Source organism: Equus asinus, chromosome 2 (assembly GCF_041296235.1).
Source record: "Equus asinus isolate D_3611 breed Donkey chromosome 2, EquAss-T2T_v2, whole genome shotgun sequence".
NCBI classification, from domain to species: Eukaryota; Metazoa; Chordata; class Mammalia; order Perissodactyla; family Equidae; genus Equus; species Equus asinus.
The window spans coordinates 8657074-8678762 of NC_091791.1; the positions used below are offsets into that span (position 1 = coordinate 8657074).

The 21689-nt window shown below is 42.8% G+C and overlaps 1 protein-coding gene across 17 annotated transcripts; it reads left to right on the forward strand.

The window, feature by feature from the left end:
* The first annotated feature begins 586 nt into the window (after positions 1-586).
* On the forward strand, positions 587-20379 carry OAT (ornithine aminotransferase). Of its 17 annotated transcripts, none has more exons than XM_044749214.2 (13): positions 665-708; positions 3323-3425; positions 5887-5970; positions 7295-7464; positions 8087-8314; positions 11327-11551; positions 11652-11747; positions 14135-14262; positions 14878-15000; positions 15698-15826; positions 16859-16972; positions 17733-17877; positions 19561-20379. In XM_044749214.2, exons 5-13 carry the CDS (start codon positions 8116-8118, stop codon positions 19719-19721), a joined length of 1320 nt encoding a protein of 439 aa, XP_044605149.1. In that variant the 5' UTR covers positions 665-708; positions 3323-3425; positions 5887-5970; positions 7295-7464; positions 8087-8115; the 3' UTR covers positions 19722-20379. The 17 variants fall into 17 exon arrangements, with proteins under 17 accessions (XP_044605123.1, XP_044605092.1, XP_044605086.1 ...); XM_044749177.2 differs by having other exon boundaries at positions 672-708; positions 5884-5970; XM_044749161.2 differs by lacking the exon at positions 7295-7464 and having other exon boundaries at positions 630-708; positions 5884-5970.
* The last annotated feature ends 1310 nt before the right edge of the window (positions 20380-21689 follow it).

Sequence of the window (21689 nt, forward strand, 5' to 3'; positions counted from 1 at the left end):
TTTTATGTCGGGTTGCGGAGGGCGCCGTAGACAAACTTCACTGAGTGCGTTGCGGTTGTGTAAGTATCCATCAGCACCACGAGGACGTGGGCAGCGCGTTTTCCAGCTGCAGTGAGGACGTCTGGGGGTGGACTCAGAAGTGCCACAGCGTTGCTGCACACCAGGGTTCAGGGGCGTGGGGCCCGGAGCTGCGTCTGGGGCGAGGCTGGGTCGGCGCCCACGTACGGCTCTGCGAGGCCAGGGGCGGGGAGCACTGCAGGGGAGCGCGGGGCTGGATGTCGAGCCCGCTGTCCGGGGGGGCCCAGGAAACGCCGCGAGCCCAAGGGGGCCCAATCGACGTTTCATCCCTTCGGGTCTCGTCTTCTTGTCAGTAAAGGGAGGGCAGTGAGCGACCGAGGGAAAGGCACTGGCCAGGCGGGCGCCCGAGCGCAGGGCCCGGGCGGCGGCCCCCAGCAGCCCCGCCCAGCAGGCGCCCGCGCGGCTCGAACTCTGGGCCCTGGCGGGGTCCGCTACGCGCGGCTGCGGGGGCGGGCGGCAGAGGGCGGGCCACGGCGATTGGTGCCCAGCCCTCCGCCGCCAGCCAATGGGCGGCAAGGGCGTCTTGCGGGGCGGGGCGGAAGCCGCGCCTTAAGCTCCGTGACGCGCGGTCACTGCCGCTATCTCTCAGACGGCGCCGCGTGTCCCCGCCGGTCTCGGAGGCGCTGCCGGGTACCCGCGTCGGCGCGGCGGGGCGGGAGCTCGGGCGGGGGCTCGGGTGGGGCCGGGGCGCCGCCGACAGCGGCCGGCGAGGCGGGCGGCTCCGGGAGGGGCTCCGGGGAGCGGGCTGAGGGGCGCGCTGGGCCTCGGCGGGCGGGTGGGCTGTGCCTCCGCGGCCCGGGGAGGTGGCCGGCGGCGGGTCCCGCGGGCCGGCGCGCAGCCGCGGCGGGCAGGGGCGCGGCGCATCCCGGTCCGCAGCGCCGGGGGGGCGGGGCGGCGGGAGGCAGAGCGAAGCTGTGGATGTGGCAGCACTACCTGCCAGAGCGGGCGGCGCCGGGCGGGGCCCTCGGCTCGCGGCCCGTGGGGGCCGGCCCGCAGTCCTCCCGGCCCGCAGCCCCCGCGCCGCGGCCCCGAGCGCCTCGCGCGCGCCTCCGCGTGTCCGGGAAGGAGGAGTTTGGGGCGCCGGCGCCTGGGGCGGAGGCTGCGGGCACCGCGGGCACCCTGGGTTCCTGAGGTCCGCAAGGAGCGTGCACTGTGGATGCGGGGAGCTGCTCAGTGAACGGTGGCTTTTGTTACAGGGCGGGGGGCGCCTATGGAGACTCCGGGGAGGGGGTCCGAGTGCCCCTGGGCAGCTCCTGGGCCCTGCAGCCAACCTGCCCATCTCTCCCCTCCCCCAATCTATCTCTTTCCACGCCGTCCCTCCTCCCCCCGCCTTTGTCCAAATAAAAAATCAGGGAAGTAGAGCCTTACCTTACAGTAAGGTGCAGGTTACTTTGACGATGTCAGGGGATTGGGGCCAACAGGGCTTTCAGCGCGAAGACTTCATCCTTAGCGTTCCTTTGCAATATGCTGAGCATCAGTCAATTCTGGTTGAATTCATTGGGACACTTGTTCTCGGTGACCTTCGGTGTCCTCCGTTTGTCACTCTCTCTCTTACCTTCTTGGCGTTCCTTTTTACCTCTGATAAGGGGAAAAAGAAAGAGTGACTTTAGAATGAAGTGGCTTTACCTTAAGAAACTGCTAATCTCCGGTTTCTCATTTCTGAATCTCTTCTTTGGAATTGTAAGAGTTCCTGTGGGTAACGTAGATCTCCCAGTTTGAACCCGGAACTTGTTCTTTAGGTATGTAATCCAAGTTCTTTACTTAGCCACTTGAAACACACAGTAGACTTCTTTCATTAGAATATCCTGGTTCCATCTTCAGAGAATCTAGCTCCTGACTATGGAAAAGATCCAAGTATGAAAGTGGAATCTTTTAATAAAAACAAAATTTAAATAAAACTCATTGTTTTGAGTTTACAGATTTTCGTGGTGTTCAAGGTTAATTTTGCATCCTGAAAAAATTCAGTATAACTTTAAATAGTAAAAGTTCTTGAAAAGGCGTTTTTTTTCCCCTCAGAGAGGCTATCTTTTTTTTTGTTTGGTTTTCCAAAGACTGGCATCTGCGTTAACAACTGTTGCCAATCTTCTTTTTTTTCTGCTTTTTCTCCCGAAATCACCCCAGTATATAGTTGTACATATTTTTTTAGTTGTGGGTCCTTCTAGTTGTGGCATGTGGGACACCGCCTCAACGTGGCCTGATGAGCGCCCAGGATCCCAACCCTCAAAACCCTGGGCCTCCGAAGCTGAGGGCGTGAACTTACCACTGGGCCTGGGCCAGCCCCAGAGAGGCTGTCTTATGTGTATTTCCCCTTATGGTCTGCCTTTATTACAGTTACTTGTGTCCATGTTTTCTGCCCTTTACTGAGTTCTTGGAGATGGGCTAAATCTCATATGTTTTAAAATAGTGATGGACCAAATTTGGAGCTGTGTGGAGGGTGTGGTGTAGCCGAGCCAGTCCTTTTCCAATAGTAATGCTTCAGGTGTTTGCCGGTGACGCACTTGAGTTGAATTTTAGCCAGATTACGTAAAAAAGAAAGCCAAAAAACTTTTGTGGGCAGAACTTTTAAAAATGGACTGTATTTGTGAATGGTTACCTCCAGAAAAGTAAATATTTGACAAATATAGTAAAACCAGATTTACTCCTCAAGTGGAATATTTTAAGTGGCTTTTTGATGAATTTGCACTGGTTTTTCTTTTAGAGTGATTTTAAAAGCTAGTATTTCATAGTGTACACTACATTAACTCTTAAAAATGCAGGCTTTTATGGAAATTCTATTTTAGGTATGTTCTCATGTAGACAGGATGGATTAGACAGGAGGGAATAAAAGTAGCTTGAAGAACTTTGTTCATTATGTGGATTACTGAAAACATTCAGTGTTAAATTTTTTGTTGTCAATAGCAATGTATGCCCTTCTCCGGGACCTGGGTGTGGGCCTGGCTTACATGTAGGACAGCAGCCTGGAATGGTCACAGATAGTATACAGGTTATTGGACTCTTGAAGGCCGTTAAATCTAATGGTGTGAACTCTCCATGGAAAGAGTGGTTCCTCCTGGCGACGTCTGAGAGAATGTTAGCCTCTGGAGCTAGACTCAGCTCCATCAGGGATGGGGGACTTAATCTTCTCCCTGGATGGACTTGCTGACTTTCTGTTGCTGCCTTGACTCCTTCAGGAGTTCTAAGTGTATTTAGGAATAACCTTGTTTATGCAAAGTCAATGTTAAAACACACTTACTGTCCTTTTAAGGAGCCTAGTAGGATTCTGGTAGGGGGACAGGCATGAAAACAAGTGTCCTGAAGTGGTTAGGACCTGTGACGTGAGTCTGTGCAACGTTCCTGGAAGTCTTCAGGTGGGTCTTATGTGGTAAATTCTATAGGGAAGTGTGGAAAAAAAGCTAATGTGTGTAGTATTTATACACAGAAAAAAAAAAGTTGATGGTTATCTCCTAAATATGGAATTGCAGCTAATTTTCTTGTCTGTGTTTGTAATTTTTTATCACTAGAAAACTTTTTTTTCTTTTAAGAAAAAACCTCCAGTTTAAAAAAGAAACCATGATACTGTTGATTTTTATATGGCAGAAATTGGCTAACTCTATTATGAATTTACAGGAGGAAGGGAACTAATTGAGTAGCCGTGTTGTGCTAGCTTTGGCCCTTATCATTATCTCTTAATCCTCCCTGATGACCTTGAATGGCTTCAACCTCATTTTACAAATGGTGAAATGGAAGCTCAAAAACATCCTCTTGAGAGCCCCAGCTAGAATTTAAATGCTAGTCTGCAAACTCTGTGGACTTTTCATTCTTCTCTCCTGGTTTTCCAAGCCTTTTTGGAAGAGGGAATTATTGATGTTGGCTATTTTTAAGCCCATCTTAATTCTGTTCTAATATTTCTTGTGTAGTGCCAAGCACAGTAACTTGAACACAGAAGCTTCTTTAATAGAAAAGTGCTTACAAGATTCTAGTACGTGTCAGCAGGCAACCGGCCACCGCGGACTTCTCCCAGTAGGATTAATTATCCAGAGTTGGTCTTTAAAAACCTTAAGGATGAGTATTAGTGATGTTTTGAATGTGACTATTTTGTCAGTAAGTTGTAGTTATCTTTAATAAGACGGCCTGAAGGCTGCAGATAAATGGATATTTTGTCCCATTTCTGTTGCAAATTAGTTGAGCAAATAACTTCTTGTATAAAATGAGAATGTTGAAAATAGATAATGTCAAAGACTCCTTTCACTTGCAATATTGTTTTAGCCTGGTAATTAACTTAAAAGATACTAGTTAGAGAGTTTTTAGTGCTTTTTTTTTTTTTAGTGCCTCTCTGCCTGGTTCTAGTGAATTCGCAGACCTGCAGACCTTGATAGCAAAATCATCTTAGAGAATAGTTTTTATTTTAGAATTTGACTATGTCCCTTGTGTTTCTTTTAACCACAACCGGTTTTCTCAAGCTTGTCAAACTGTTTCTTTTTCTTAGTTTTGTTTTGTTTGTTGCCTAAGCTTTCTCTTTGTCTAATGTGACAACCTAGGCAGACACTGTTTCTTTCTCTTTTTTTGAAGAAGACTGGCCCTGAGCTAACATGTGTTGCCAGTCTTCCTCTTTTTGCTTGAGGAGGTTTATCGCTGAACTAACGTCTGTGGCAATCGTCCTCCATTTCATGTGGGATGCTGCCACAGCGTGGCCTGATGAGCAGTGCTAGGTCCCTGTCTGGGATCTGAACCTGCAAACCCACGGCTGCTGAAGCAGAGTGCGTGAACTTGACCACTATGCTACATTTCATTTCATTTTAAATAATTTTTTAAATAACTTTTTTCCTGATTATAAATGTAATTCATGGTCATTAGTAAATGTGGGAAGTACAGAATAGTAGAAATATAACCACAGTGAACTTATTTGTGCCTTTCTGTATACTTTTCCTTTTATTTTTTCAGAGTTGAACATTCTGCATATATCATTTTGTTTTCTTCACTTAAACATCCTAAAACATCTCTCCATGTCACTAAAAACTGTAATTATTTTAAATGGCAACATGTTACTATGGATGTGATTATTTTGAACTGTTCTCATGTTGAACATCTTTCATGCATGAATGTTTCTCCCCATTCCCGAGTGTTTCTTTAGGATAGACTCTTGAGAGTGAAATTACTGGTCTAAGAGTACAAACATTTCTAAGGCTTTTATTGTGGCTACAAGGTTTTTAAGAAAGTGTTTCAGTTTAGAGTAAAACTAAGGAGTGCCATGTTTTATTGTTAATTTGATCAAGGCAAAAATTAATGTGTGGTTTTAATTTTAGTTGGTCAAATACAGCCTTAATTCTTAATAGAACATAAAGAGCCAGAGAAATAAAGTTAAAATCAATGTTTTAGACTTAGCAGTAGTATTTTGGGGAGATTCTGTCTAGTACTAGATGTTTTTGCTAGCAGCTATCTTCAGTCTAATGATTCTCATGCACCTTTTTTTTTTTTTTGGAGGAAGATTAGCCCTCAGCTAACTATTGCCAGTCCTCCTCTTTTTGCTGAGGAAGCCTGGCTCTGAGCTAACATCCGTGCCCATCTTCCTCTAGTTTATACGTGGGACGCCTACCACAGCATGGCTGCCAAGCGGTGCCATGTCCGCACCCGGGATCCGAACCAGCGAACCCCGGGCCCCCGAGAAGCGGAACGTGCGAACTTAACCGCTGCGCCACCGGGCCGGCCCCTCTCATGCACCTTTTTAAATTGTTGATACATACATCCTTGAAATAAAATCTGGTGAACGTTAGGGACCTTTTCCTTAGAAAAACACACTTATACATACAATTCTGCATTTTATTTCAGTAGCTATTGGACCCTCTGAAGACTGTCCCTGGATCTCAGGTTAGAAATCTGTATTCTATTTGGAACCGTGGGAAGAACGGATAGCTGGTGAGTCTTGACAAACCAGAGTGCTGGGTTTTGTTTAGTAATTGCAGATTCCTGAGCATACTGGATTTGCTAGGTCGTGCCAAATTGAAAGGGAAGTAAGCCAAGCTCCGAGTATTAAGTTTTGCTAATTTGGCAGCTCAGAGTGAGTGCTGGAAGATTATGCATAGTTTGACTTGTTGATAGAGTTCTGTTGAAACATGAACTCACTAGTCTTTTTAAAAAAATAAGCGTAGACATACTAAGTATACCTAGTTGTTGGCAATTTTCTATTAATCTTGAATTTATCTTTTAAAAAAACCCTCCCTCCCGCTATGATTGCTATGCATTTTCTCCAATTGCCTTTTTATTCTTAACTTCTTTTATAGCTTAGTCTTTACTTCATGGCTTATCATGCCTATTAATGTAGCGATTGGATACAAAACCGTAAGGGAGGCACTGTGGAGGGGGCCAGTTGTATGGCTGGTAGTGACAGGATGAGAGAAGCTGAGACTCTGAAATATACACACTGCAAGTAAATGCCGATTTGCTCAGTGATGTTTAGGTTTTATTACTAAAATTCTTAGCTTATGGTACTTTGATGTTCTCTAGTTCCTAATTACCTTTTTTTTCCTTTAAACAGTTGCTTTTGTGTTGCAGTTTTTTTGGGGTTAGTTTTATAGAAATAACCATCCTAGCAGAGTAGACTGTTTCTTTTGGGAATTGCCCGTTTTCATTTCGTATATGTGTGTGTAATATATAGTTTATTTAACTTATAAAATTATATAACATATACCATGTGTAATATATACATGTTTTGCTCTGGTGAACTTATTGTAAAAGCTCTTCAGAGGCTATTCATTATAGATTACAAAACATGTTTTTCCTAGTCTTTTTGCCTTTCGCCTTTGTTTATGATAATTTTGACCTCCAGAAGTTTTAGATATTTGTGGCTAAATAATAGATTTTACCTTTTGTAGTTTCTATTTTCGGTGTTATACTTAGAAAGCCTTCCCATCCCCCAAGAAATCACTTTTTCCTCTCCCCACGTGCTCTTTTTCCTTTAGGATGGTCCCTGTTATCTTTGTTTTTATTGAAGTATAATTGACACACAATCTTATGTTGATTTCAGGTGTACAGTGTAGTGATTCTATGTTTATGTACCTTACTAAATGATCACCCTAATATCTTTGTAGAAACCAAATTCTTCTGTAGTTTCTTCCCTCCTCACACACAGGGAGAGGGTGATGTGCAGAGTGGTTCTCAGTGCCTCTGTCCCGTCCCCGTGACCACTCTTGGCAGGCTGCCCCTCTGATTTGTCTCCTTTCCTCCCGTCTCTGCCCTACAGTCCTGGCTGTCTGAGGTCTCGCACTCCTGCTAAATGCCTGTCGGGTGGTTGCTCAGTCTACAGGGCCAGGTGCCAACTCTTTAGTCCTCTGCTCTTCAGCCTTGCCTCACCCCCCAGATTGAGTTCCCTGTCCTTGGTGGGCTGTCGGCACTGAGGACTTAACACAAAGAGTGAGTGCGTGTGTGTGTTTGTTATAAAACGGTCAAGCGTGCAGAGGAGGGTAAGGGAAGAGTCAACCCTGGCCTCCGATCCATGGTTTCCTCATTTTCCTCACGTGCTCTCTTGGACTTCTAGCCTGTAGCACTTTGTGCACATCCTGCTGTAGCACTTGTCAGGTCTTACTGTAAATGTTGACATGCTTGTTCCCTTTTTTGGCCTTCAAGCCTCCCGAAGGCAAGGGCTAGGTCTCAGTTCTCATTTTCATGATTCTTCATCAGACTATGGTAAATGCTCAACACGTATGTAATGATTTGACATACATCACTCTGGGAGGAGTCTTACTCTTTTTTTTTTTTTTGAGGAAGATTAGCCCTGAGCTAACTACTACCAGTCCTCCTCTTTTTGCTGAGGAAGACTGGCCCTGAGCTAACATCCATGCCCATCTTCCTCTACTTTATATGTGGGAGGCCTACCTCAGCATGGCATTTGCCAAGCAGTGCCATGTCCGCACCCGGGATCCGACCCGGCGAACACTGGGCCACCGAGAAGCAGAACGTGCGCACTTAACTGCTGCGCCACCGGGCCGGCCCCGGAAGAGTCTTACTCTTAATGCCTGCTCTTCTCTTTGGACAGGTTGGTGATATTCCTACTTGAAGGACGCGATGTTTTCCAAACTAGCACATTTGCAGACTGTTGCCCTGCTTCGTCGTGGAGTTCATTCTTCAGTGGCTTCTGCTACATCTGTTGCAACTAAAAAAACGGTCCAAGGCCCTCCATCCTCTGATTACATTTTTGAACGGGAATCTAAATATGGTGCCCACAACTACCATCCTTTACCTGTAGCCCTGGAGAGAGGAAAAGGTACATTTTGAATTAATCTAATCACCCCTCCCTGCTTTTTTGGCTTGAAACCTTTTGTAAAAATTGCTTTTATGTCTTCTCAGTATACATTTTTCCAGATGCACTTAATTTCTATATTGCAGACACGGTTAATTCAACATTTATTGAGTGCCTAGCTCTTGCTCTTAGGTGCTCTGGGGAGTACAAAGATGAACTCATTTCAGACTTTGTCATGCTAGACCTTGCCAGGAGGGATGTAAGATACATAAGTAAAGTGCTATAATATTGCTATCCTTTTTTTCCTTTATTTTGGCATAATTTTAAATTTAAGGAAAGATAAATTGGAAGAGTAGTACAAAGAATTTTCTTTTGTTCTTCACCCATATTTCCCAAGTGCTAACATTTTACCACATTTGCTTTATCTTCTTTCTCTCTCCACACATACACAGCATGCACGTGTGCACACACACACAGAATCACTACAGTTTCTTCCTGAACCCTTTAAGAGGAAGTTGCAGACATGCTGCCTCTTTACCCCTAAATACTTAGTGTGTCTTTCCTGAAACACACGGACTTGCCCTTCTGTAACAACAGTGTGATTATCAAAATCAGGAAATTAGCACTGACACAGCACTGTTATCTAATCTGCGGCCCTGATCCACATTTCATCTTTGTCCTGTAAAGCAGAAGAAAATCTCAGATCATGGGTTGCATTCAGTTTTCAGGTCTGTTTAGTTTTCTTTAGTCCAGAACAATTCATCAGTCTCTGTCGTCTTGACCTAATATTTTTGAAGAGTATGGGCCAATCATTTTGTGGAATGAACCTCAGTTTGGGGTTGTCTGGTAAGGTAGTGTCTGCCAGGCTTCTCCACAGCAAAGTTTTTATTCTTCCCTTTTAAATATCTTGTGGGGTCATGGTCTGAGACTGCAAATACCCTGTTACTCATCAAACTTACTCACACTTGTAGCATCCATTAGCGATTCTTTCCTGAATAAGTGGTTACTGATAGTTGCCAAATGGTGATTCAATCTACATTTTGAAATAACAGCCTTAACCAAATAAAACCTAAGTATATTACTTAGCTTTGGGCCAGAAGATGATGTGTAAGGTATTAAACATTTTTGTCATTTACGTGTATTTTATTTGGGGCCAGTAGTGTCATATAGATAAATCTCCTTTTGAACAAAGGAAAATCTAGATTTATATATTACAAATTTGGAAACAGTTTGGTTTGCAAAAATATTCTTCACTTATAGCAGCAGAGCATGGACTTGGGCATCTGACTGCCTGGGTTCGGGTCCTGGTTCCATGAGTGCCAGCCTGGGCATGTTATGAATCTAAGCATCTGTTTCCTTATCTCTGTACTGCAGGGATGGTAGCACTCTCACAGGGAGCTTTTCATGAGAAGAAGTACAAAAGCACCTAAGACAGTGAGTTAGGCACATGGTAAAGGTTAGGTGTCAAGCCTCCCACTACATTTTAACATCTATAGTCAACTTTTAAAGAAAATTGTTGTAAATGTACATAACATAAAATTTACCATTTTAACCACTCAGTTCAGCGGCATTAAGTATATTTGCATGTTGTGCGACACTTCTAGCCAGTTCCAGAACTTCTTTATTACCCCAAAAGAAACCTCATACTCATTAAATAGTCACTCTCCATCCCCTCCTCCTAGAGCCTGGTAGCCGCTAATCTACTTTCTGTCTCTATGGATTTGCCTATTCTAGATATTTCATATAAATGGAATCAGACAATATTTGGCCCTTTGTGTCTGGCTTCTTTCACTTAGCATGTTTTCAAGGTGCATCCATATTGTAGCATGTGTTCATACTTTCTTGCTTTTTATGGTTGAGTAATATTCTAGTGTATGTATAGACCGAATTTTGTTTATCCATTCATCAGTTGATGGACATTTGGGTTGTTTGCACCTTTTGGCTATTGTGCGTAGTGCTGCTATGAGGATTCATGTTCAAATTTTTATTTGAACAACTATCTTGCACTCCTTTTGGGTATATACTTAGGGGTGGGATTACTGGGTCATGTGGTAATTTTATGTTTAATTTTTTAAGGAGCTGCCAAACTGTTTTCCACAGCCGCTATACCATTTTACCTTCTCCCTAGCGATATACGAGAGCTCCAGTTTTTCTACATCCTTATCAATGCTTGTTTTCTTTTTTTAAAAAAAGAAAATGGGTGTGAGATGTTATCGTTGTAGTTTTGATTTGCATTTCTCTAATGACTGATGATGTTGAGCATCCTCTCATGTACTTATTGGTCATTTGCGTATCTCCTTTGGAGAATTGTCCATTCAAGTTCTTGCTCTTGTTTGTTTTTTTGAGGAAGATTACCCCTAAGCTAACATCTGCCACCAATCCTCCTCTTTTTGCTCAGGAAGACTGGCTCTGAGCTAACATCCGTGCCCATCTTCCTCTACTTTATCTGTGGGACGCCTGCCACAGCATGGCTTGCCAAGCGGTGCCATGTCCACACCCGGGATCCGAACCGGTGAACCCTGGGCCTCCGAAGTGGAACGTGCGAACTTAACTGCTGTGCCACCGGGCCAGCCCCTTGTTCTTGCCCATTTTTTAATTGGATTATGTGTCTTTTTATTGTTGAGTTGTAAGAATTCTGGTTACTAGATCCTTATCAGATAGATTTATGATTTTGAAATTTTTTTTCCATTCTGTTGATTATTATAGTCAACTAATTATAGTCTCTTGCAATGTATAACTTCTGCCTTTAAATTCCAAACTCCAGTTTTCTAGGATTAAAAGTTTCACTCTATAGTTTATAAAATCTTTTCATGTTATACTACTCTTGTTAAATGTGTAATTTGAAGCTGGACAGATAAAATATAATTCCTTATAAACCAGAGTTTATTATGCTTGAGCTAAAACATGTCTTAAACCACAATTCTGTATTAAATAAGAGTTCCTGTGTAGGTATTCATAGGGCTTACTAGGTATCTTAATCTTTGAACTTTATGTAATTTAGTAATTTTCTAAAACGATTTTCCTTATATGTTATAGGTATTTACGTATGGGATGTAGAAGGCAGAAAATATTTTGACTTCCTGAGTTCTTACAGTGCTGTCAACCAAGGGCACTGTCATCCGAAGATTGTGAATGCTCTGAAAACTCAGGCAGACAAACTGACGTTAACATCTAGGGCTTTCTATAATAATGTGCTCGGTGAATACGAAGAGTTTGTTACGAAACTGTTCAACTACCATAAAGTTCTCCCTATGAATACAGGTAAAATGTTTCCTTTTTTTGTTAAATAGCTAAGAATATGATCTTATTATTTTCTGATAACTTAAAACATTTTTAAAACTGAAACATTTTCTCTTGGTAGGAGTGGAGGCTGGAGAAACCGCTTGCAAACTTGCTCGTAAATGGGGATATACCGTCAAGGGTATCCCGAAATACAAAGCAAAGATGGTTTTTGTAGGTATGTGAAATTCAACATGATTTAAACATACAATGTTGCTTGCCACTTTAATTTACCTATTATGTATTTCTAATGTGTTCGCCTCATACATATTTGTTGAGTGTTTCATAAACTTAATGAGGGATTTCCTTTGCTTGGGTTTATTTCCAAGTATTTCTTTATATATAAGATTTTTCTCTCCTAAATAGCTCCCTACTCCTCCTTCCCTAAAATGAGTTACTGTGTGATTTATTTCCCATTCACTTATCCAGTTTTTTTAATAGTAGTTTTCTGGGTAATTAGATGGTCTTACTGGTGGAGGATTTTTGTTAGGTCGTTGAGGTTGGGTTATGTTAGAGTGAAGTCATGTCCTAGGTGTGATGGGAAGTTTGAATCTTAATGTTTGATGTATTGTATCGTGTTCTTAGAAGCTGTTGGAAGAGGAGGGCTGAGTTTGCCCTTGGATGTATTTCTGGGGATGGTTGAGAGGAATGACTTGAATACTGATTAGGGAGACTGAAACTCAATTGAGATGATAGAATCTGACTTTTGGAATCTTTATAATGATGTTCAATTGATAGGTTCTGACTTTTTTAAAGCTTTGATTTTAATTTTTAAAAACATAAAGTATATATGAATTTGTCACTGCACACAGTCAAAATTCATTGTTGTGATAGTTGAAATCATTAAATATTCTGCCTTGTGAATAATACAGTTAAATTATAAATCCCACTACATAATAGAATCCAGATTTCAACTGAGAGGCCATAGTTGGTATTTGGGGGTGATAGATTAGTATTCCCAAAAAAGAAATCTTTGCACAGCTCTGTGACCTGCCATTTTGGAATCTTCTGCCTTACTTGCTGGACAACATAACTGTTTCGTAAACAAAAATGGCATTTCCAGTGATTTGAATTCTCACAGACTGTATCCAGTCTCTTTCATATTAGGAAAGGGTGCAAAGGTGTTTTCACCTGAGTACTGAGAGAAGCTGGTGAGTCTGGGGTAGAGAGACAGAGAAGACTGTCCCCAGCTGTAAGTCCCTTATTCCTGCAGGGTAAGCTACGGAGGATGAGACCCCTGAGGCTGGAGGGAGCAGAGCAAATAGGCTCATGGTGTCATTGGTGCATTTTCTCTTAAACATGCCTGGTCAAAATCAGTATGCTGTTGCTTGTGGACAAGTAAAGTGGGGATTGCTCACAGGTTAGAGAGGCTTTGCAAGAGTGGTATTTAGAGATGCTGTGAAGCCACAGTACAATAATTCAGTACTGGGTTCATTGAGTTGGTGCTGGCGGAGGTGGTGGGAAGATGTTAAAAAAATAAAGCGTAGGCGAACCCCCAACCTCTCTATTATCCTGCATGTTTCTTCCTGTCCTTGAATTGAACCCAGTTGGAAGGATCTCGTTTGTGCCCTTTACTGGTTTATGGTGTTTTCTTCCCTGCCAGAATCCAGGTTCCTTGAGGGCAGAGTGCCTGCCAGTTGTCATCACTTTTCCATCCCCGACACAGAATAGTGCCTAACAGTTAGGAGGTCCTCAATCCAACTCATTAATTCAATAAATTAATGAGTAAAGAATGTTCCTGAATAAAGGCAAATGTCTGTCATTTAGACATAAAAGATTATAATATTAAGGAAGGCAAAACTGAAAGTGTTTGGATTACCTGAGGATATTTTCTCCAAAAGAAATGTAAAATTCGTCCTGTAGGGTAGTTAGCCTGTAGTATTGGATTTTTAAAAGGAAAACTGCTGATTCTCTGTGAAGGATATTATCTTTCTCATATCACTATCATAAATGCACCATCTCTAGAAAAGCATGTGTCGAACGCCTCAGCTGTTAGGGGTCGGGATTGTTGGAAGAAAAGGTAAGTATCTATCCTCAGGGCCATATATTACAGTCAGAGGTTCAGCAGACAAGTGCCTGAAATAGTAATTGCAAGGCCAGACCTTAGTGGTCATATGAACCATGGTGTTTAATATCAGACTTTGTTTTAACAAGTGGAGGCTCGCTGGAGGCTCTCTAAAGCAAACCCGTGGTATTTTAAAAGTTAAACTTCCTGGAACCAGCCCTGTGGTGTAGTGGTTAAGTTTGTGCGCTCTGCTTCCGCAACCTGGGGTTTGCAGGTTTGGATCCTGGTTGTGGACCTACACACTGCTGATCAAGCCATGCTGTGGTGACATCCCACATATAAAATAGAGGAAGACTGGCACAGATGTGAGCTCAGGGACAATCTTTCTCAAGCAAAAAGAGGAGGATTGGCAACAGATGTTAGCTCAGAACCAATCTTCCTCACCAAAAAAACCAAAAACCAAAAAACCCCAAAAAACTTCCTAAGGTATTTTTGGGGGACAATGCTTATTAAATTTGGAGGTTTGTTTGGAATAATCGCTGTTTATTTTTCACTTCTAGCTGGAAACTTTTGGGGTAGAACATTGTCTGCTGTTTCCAGTTCCACAGACCCAACCAGTTACGATGGTTTCGGACCATTTATGCCAGGTTTTGAAATCATTCCATATAACGATCTGCCTGCTCTTGAGGTACTCACTGACGTTGTGATGTTTTAGCTCATAGTCTATAGAAATTAAATTTGCTAAATGTATGAATTAAAAATAGACAATATGTGCCTGTAATGAAGATCTGTCTTAAGTTAGGCTGAGAAGATTTCAGACTTGCTCTCTGTAATGGTCAGTTAGTTTCCAGGTTCCATGGTGTAATCCTGATGACCAGCCAGTCACTTGAGATTTGCGTCCTGCAGAAGTATTAACTCAGATATTGCTTGTTCAGTTACTCTCCTAAACAAAATCACTCAGTTTTCAGCCAGCTTTTTAAAATCACGTAGTAGAGGACATGTAATATAAAAAGATTCACATAAAATGGCTTTTAAAAAGGGCATTTTCTTTAGTTTTTCTTTGCGGTACATTTGACTATATGTTAGAAAATGCAGGCTAGAGGAGGTTAAAGCTGAAGTATTTGGAGCTTCTGGTAATCGCGTGTCAGTCAGAAGTGTTATACTTTGAAGTCAGAGTATAAATTAGTGAGAACTTGATTTGCATACTTATTCTTAACAGGAAAATATATGCAGTGTATGAGATTGCAGATTTCCAAGTAGGTTAGAAAGGAAGTTACTAAAATGTGTTCATATTTTTTTGTAGCGTGCTCTTCAGGATCCAAATGTTGCCGCATTCATGGTAGAACCAATTCAGGGTGAAGCGGGTGTTGTTGTTCCGGATCTAGGCTACCTAACAGGCGTGCGAGAGCTCTGCACCAGGCACCAGGTTGTCCCTGTTCCCACCTGCCTGCATCCTTTAGGGTTTGGCTAGTAGGATAAATGAAAAGATTACATCACCTTTCCACTAGAGGGAGACGTCATCCTGAGAGCTTCAGAACTTTCTAGTGCTCTCTATCAGCAGTCTGCACGGAGGCCAGGTTTTTACTGGCTCTGGAGCCTGGCCAGACCCTGGCCCTGGCCAAGCTGTGGACTGCCCGGCCCTCCCTCCCTGTGCTTCCTTCCCCTCCTCCCCGGCAGCCTGGGCTGTGATCCTTCCTGGACCCCTTGTTGTATCCCTCTGCTCCGACATTTAAGCTCTCTGCTCCTGTTCCCACCAAGCTAGTAAATATTTAATAAGAAATAAATATTTACTAAATGTTTATGGAATAAATAAGTGAATTAATTTGTTCCCAGAGAGTAGTTATCTCCAAAACCCCCCACAAAACCCTCACTTAGCACGAGTGCCTTTCCACTACGTAGAACAGTGCAGAGTGGGCCTCTGGGGAGAGTGGCCGACACAGGGAGTAATTGGTGTGTCTACAGGATTTTCATAGAATTCTGTTGAAGTTGTGTAGGTTGCTAAAATGTTTTCACAAATGCGAGGGAATCTCAGAATGACAGATTTGTTTGGGGAAAGGTAAAATAGAGGTCCTTCTTTTCCCGGTGGAAACGAAAATAATAATAATTATGTTATTTTCCAATAGGTTCTGTTTATTGCTGATGAAATACAGACGGGATTGGCCAGAACTGGTAGATGGCTGGCTGTTGATCATGAAAACGTCAGACCTGATATAGTCCTTCTTGGAAAGGCACTTTCTGGTGGCTTATACCCTGTGAGTTCTGTTCCCTACTCCCCTGAAATGTATCCTTAAGATATTTTTACGTCAGCTGATTTTGACAATAATATTTTCCAATGGTTTGGTTTTATTTAGTGTGCTCTAGGTCACCTGAAATATATATAATGAAAACATTTCAGAGTTCCCTAGGGTGATCTGCTTAGTAAATGTTAACTGAAGAGTTGAGCAGGCATTAGAATCTGCCACAACATTTGCTTTGGACTGGAATGGAAACATTTACCCCCTAAGTACTCCTGTAGGCCTCCACGTTTTTTCCATTGTTCAGAAACACAGCATTACTAATTTAAAACCATGAATGATTCAAGTATAGATTGGGAAAAGTTGATGTTTGTAGTTCTGTTCTTGAGCTTGCTGTTCAGAGGTAGTGCTGGTGCTGGATTAGAGGGCTCTGATGTATTAAAGTGTGGAATGTTGTTTTCTAAGCAGTTAAACAAAGCATTTCACCTTGAAAGTGGAAAGAATTCTAAATTCCATCATTGCAGAAATAGCTTTTGTCTTAATTCAAAAATGCTCTTGTTCTGTGCCATTGAAGTATGCCTGATGCACTTGTACTCTTGGGGTGTTCCTCAGTTTGTCACTGTTAGTTAAGATGGCAGATGTGTAGCTCTTGTTTGTTGAAGCTTTATGTCAAACGTAATATCAGCTTCATATATATTTGTGTTCCTGGTGTGCTAAACATAAGAGTAGTTAGTTTGAGCCAGCCCTGATGGCCTCGTGGTTAAAGTTTAGAGCACTCTGCTTTGGCCGCCCAGGTTTGGTTCCCCAGCGCAGAACCACACCACTCATCAGTCAGTAGCCATGTGGTGGTAGCGGCTTACATAGAAGAACTAGAAGGACTTACAAGTATGATACACATCTATGTTCTGGGGCTTTGTGGAGGGAGGAAAAAAAAAAGAGAGAGAGGAAGATTGGAACAGATGTTAGCTCAGGGCAAATCTTTCCCAGCAAAAAAAAAAAAAGAATAGTCTGAGACATGACTTGGTTAGCACTGACTTCTCTGTCTTTCAGGTATCTGCGGTGTTGTGTGATGATGAAATAATGCTGACCATTAAACCAGGGGAGCATGGGTCAACATACGGTGGCAATCCTCTCGGCTGCCGAGTGGCCATTGCAGCCCTTGAGGTAAAAACTGATGCAGCCATGTGGTACCCATTCCTCTAGGTGGCGTTGAAGTGACTTTTAAGTCCGAGCCATAGGTGTAAGGAGAAATGTAATAAGATTGGCAAGCATGTGGGGCATGGAGTCTGGAGGAAAGGTTTTAGGGACAAGGCAGTCTCAAACAGTGACTTAGCCTTGGCCAGGTAGACAGGAATCCTCTGGAGGCTTCCCAGGTTCCAGGTGGCTTAGGGCCTTGGGGCCGTAGCGCTGGCTGGCCCTCGCAGAGCTCACTGTGTGACCGAGCCTGGCCTGTCGGGCCTCTGCTGTAGCACACATGGCTTTTTCTTTTAAAATGTGGATTTGAACATTTTTAGACTTATTCCTTAAGTGTCTGCCAAAGGCATAGAATTATTATGTAATCTCTAAAGATGGACTTTTTAGGGAGGGAAGGAAACTCTGTAGCAGTTTAAAAATTAAAATATATTTAGTTCTTTGATTTATTCAACTAATAAGAAAATATACCAGTTGTATTAAATTTTAATTCCTGTTTGCCATCACATCAGACTGATGATGGATTTGTGACTAGAGCAAGGTTCTGTCTGAGCTGGTGTACATTTAATGCGAAGTTAAACTGGGAGAGGCTTAGAGAAATAGAAACGGACGTGAAGTCACTCTCGTCGGCATCCGATCGTGTGCTTCCTTCCCTTACAGTTCACGTTCCCTTCCCAAGAACAACATCAAAAAAGGCAATCTCAACATTTGTGTAATTTCTCCTTAAACATAGGTCTTGGAAGAAGAAAACCTTGTTGAAAATGCAGAGAAAATGGGTACCGTCTTGAGAAATGAACTCATGAAGCTACCTTCTGATATTGTCACTGCCGTAAGAGGGAAAGGATTATTAAATGCTATTGTTATCAGAGAAACCAAAGGTACGGAGACATAACATTTTACTCAAAATATTGTTTTTATAGGGGTTGGCCCCGTGGCCGAGTGGCTAAGTTCGAGCGCTCCGCTGCAGGCAGCCCAGTGTTTTGTTGGTTTGAATCCTGGGCACGGACATGGCACTGCTCATCAAACCACGCTGAGGCAGCGTCCCACATGCCACAACTAGAAGGACCCACAATGAAGAATATACAACTATGTACTGGGAGGCTTTGGGGAGAAAAAGGAAAAAAAATAAAATCTTTAAAAAAAAAAAAGTATTGTTTTTATAGGAAGACCTGAACACCATTGGTGCTTTATCTGGTTGTCGGGTTCCTCTGTTCCAGACTGTTGACTGACCTCCTATTGACCGAGTCTTTTAGGCAGAGTATCATCTGATTTATATTAATGGTCTTAAAAAGATAGCTCTTTCCTGCGCAAAGGCACATTCAACTAATTTGCTCCATTTTTGTTCCTTTCAGTCATTTGTTATCCTGCCTGAGGTTGGTTATGCAGCACTGGGCGAAGTCAGGGTTTTTCTGTTAGTGAGTCTGCACAGAGCACTCTCCCTTTGTTTCCTCTTCCCGGTGCTTTCCCACCTCACTTTAGTACTTTGCATATCTGTAGAGGCGGCAGGAGCAGCAGTAACAAGATGATACTCTGCCTAAAAGACTCGGTCAATAGGAGGTCAGTCAACAGTCTAGAACAGAGGAACCCAACAACCAGTTGGTCATAGAAATAACCACAGCTGCCACTTAATCGAGTGTTTGATGTTTTAGTGCGTCGTTTGTAAGCCTTGAGGGTTCCTTGCTGGATTTTCTTGCGATAATCCTTTTAAGGCAGTGATTCCAACCTTGGCTACACTTTAGAATCACCTGGGGAGCTTTTTAAAAAATTAGTCTGAGCCTGTCCTTGCTCGGAGATTCTGATTTGATGGGTCTGGGGTGGAGCCCCAGCATCAGCAGGGGCCCTTTTGGTGATTCCAATGTGCAGCCAGGGTGGAGAATCATGCTGTAAAATAAGGAGAGTCTAGGTCCACGAGCTCAGGAGGCAAATCCATGTTAGGAATGTGTTGTGTTCGCTGAGTGGTGAATATTGCTCATTCTCTGCCAGTTAATTATCTGTATCATACCCAAATTCTTTTTACCTTGGTTCCTCATGTAATTAATACAGCAGCCTCAGCACATAATTTTTTTGCTTGGTCTTTCTCATTTATGAAAAACTAATAAAAACCATATGTCTGATCATACCATTCCAACCTAGTTAGGCACTTGCTGCAAAGTACTTCCTTTTTTTTTTTATTTTAAAGATTTTATTTTTTTCCTTTTTCTCCCCAAAGCCCCCCGGTACATAGTTGTATGTTCTTTGCTGTGGGTCCTCTAGTTGTGGCATGTGGGACGCTGCCTCAGTGTGGTTTGATGAGCAGTGCCATGTCCGCACCCAGGATTCGAACCAATGAAACACTGGGCTGCCTGCAGCGGAGCGCGCGAACTTAACTACTTGGCCACGGGGCCAGCCCTAAAGTACTTTCATTTTTAATAAGAACAAACAGCAAGCTTGCAGCCCGAGCTGCCTGTCTCAAGTTGGTACTGGGAATTCTGTTTGGCCAGGCTGCCCGTGCCCATGCACACTGTAGAGGAGTGTTTAAACATTTATCTTTGATCAGTGCATGTTTGGCCATCTTTCTTTAGATTATGATGCTTGGAAGGTGTGTCTGCGACTTCGAGATAATGGACTTCTAGCCAAGCCAACACACGGTGACATCATCAGGCTTGCACCTCCGCTCGTGATCAAGGAAGATGAGATTCGGGAGTCCGTGGAAATCATTAACAAGACCATCTTGTCCTTCTGAGTGTGGTGGCCGTTCTCACTGGTTCCTGGGAACCCGCTGGAGAAAGGCGGTTTGTTGATGTCTTGTAAAGCCCCTGCATTTCTCCCTTAATGCAGGCACATTCCACTCCCCTGTCTTCAAGAACATTTTTTTTAATATATATATTTTTCAGTTCATGCATAATAGAATGACATTTATAAACGTGCAGTTTGCTGTGTAGCGTAACTATAAGAGAATGTAATGGCATCTATATTTGATTAAGTGTTTTTGTGTGCCTGTGTGCTTTCTAAGGTGAAATATACATCTGTGTATATCGACAGCCTTTTAATCAAGACCTTCAGTATCATTTACATACATTTGTATAACTTCCTTGCTGGTATAAATGTTTTGTATTTCAAAAAGTTATATGTGGTATTATATAGAAGACTTGCTTAACCTTATAAAGTTAAATCATAATCATTGAATTTTAGGAAAGATTAATGGTTAGCTTATATAAAATACTAGATTTAAGTAAACTTCATATTGGCCCAGACCAGGATGTATTCTATGAAGGTCATTATTTTGAATTAAGAATTCATGTTTAATATTTCCGAATTAGTTTTAAGTCTTTGATTAATTTGTAAAATGTTTATTTTCAGTTTTTCTTTAAATTTAAAATAAAGCTTATATTTACAATGTCTATTTTGTGATCAGTATACCATTACTGCAGTATTATCGATGACCTAATGTTTTAAAGCTCTTTGAGAATGTTCTTACCTTTCTTTGTTTCATCTGTTTTCTAAGGGCATTCAGATTCTTTGATAATCTCTGGAAAAACAGAAATTATAAAAAGAAAGTCTCTTATAATAATACTGCCTTCTCCCATTTCAAAATAATTGCTTTTTTCCCTTGTGTATACTAGTATTTACCATTTTTATTAAAGTATCCTTATTATGCATGGTATTTTGCAATTTTCTGAGGGTTTTTTTTTTTTTTTGCCCGAACAGAGCATTTTGGATGCTTTTCTATGTCAGTAATTGTAAGTTTATTTCATTCTCTAATGATGATAGTATTTCATCATACCTGGATACATTATAATTTCCTGCTGGGGGACATTTGGGCTGTTTCCAGTTTTTCACTCTTTAAACAAAGCTTGTTGTGACCACTTTGGTTGTGTCTGTACAGTTGTGTTTCTGTGGAGTGGGTCCCCAGATGTGGACTGCTGTGTCACAGGGCAGGAATGTTTGAATTTAACAGTGCCCGTTGCTCCCTGCCACCCCGCGTTCTAATGAGTTACCTCTTAGCAGCGTGGGAGTTGATGACTAGACGTGTGAGCTGCTACAGGAGGGTCTGCTCACACCATCGTGGCAGTGCTTACTGGGCTGCGTGCATGTTTCTGATTGAAAGGTCGCAGGGGCCAGACAGATCTAAGTCTTTATGAGACCCATGGCAAGCTGGAGTGTGAAGTCTGTCCTAAAACGCTGAGAGGCTGCCAGTTCTCCACCCCAGGTTTGGACTACAGGATGGGGTATTCCTGGTGCTGGTCCCAGTCTCTCAGCCTGACCGCGAAACCTGCTGGAGCCCCCCGCTTGGGAACCCCAGATAGCCTGCGGCTGCACATTAGAATCACTGGGGCTGTGCAGGCCTTACCCAGAATGGCATCTCGGGTGGCACCAGGCATCGGTACCCTTAAAGCTCCACAGGTGATTCCGGTGCGCAGTCAAGGTTGAGAACCTGTCTTGGGAATCTTACTAAACTGCAGATTCTGGTTCAGTGAGTGTCTGTGGGGCTTGAGGGTACCTGAGATTCTACATCTCCAACAACCTCCGAGTCCTGCTGATGCTGCCTTCAGGCGAAAGATCGGTGTCTGCAGTCGGCGAGTCTCAGCCATCAGAGAAGCCCTAAAGGCTTGGTGAATTTAACAAATCAGCAAGCCTCTCAAATTGTTTAAAGGCTTTGACAGCTTGAGAATGGCCCTGCAGGAGAAAGCTGAGGAGCCTGTAGAGAAGA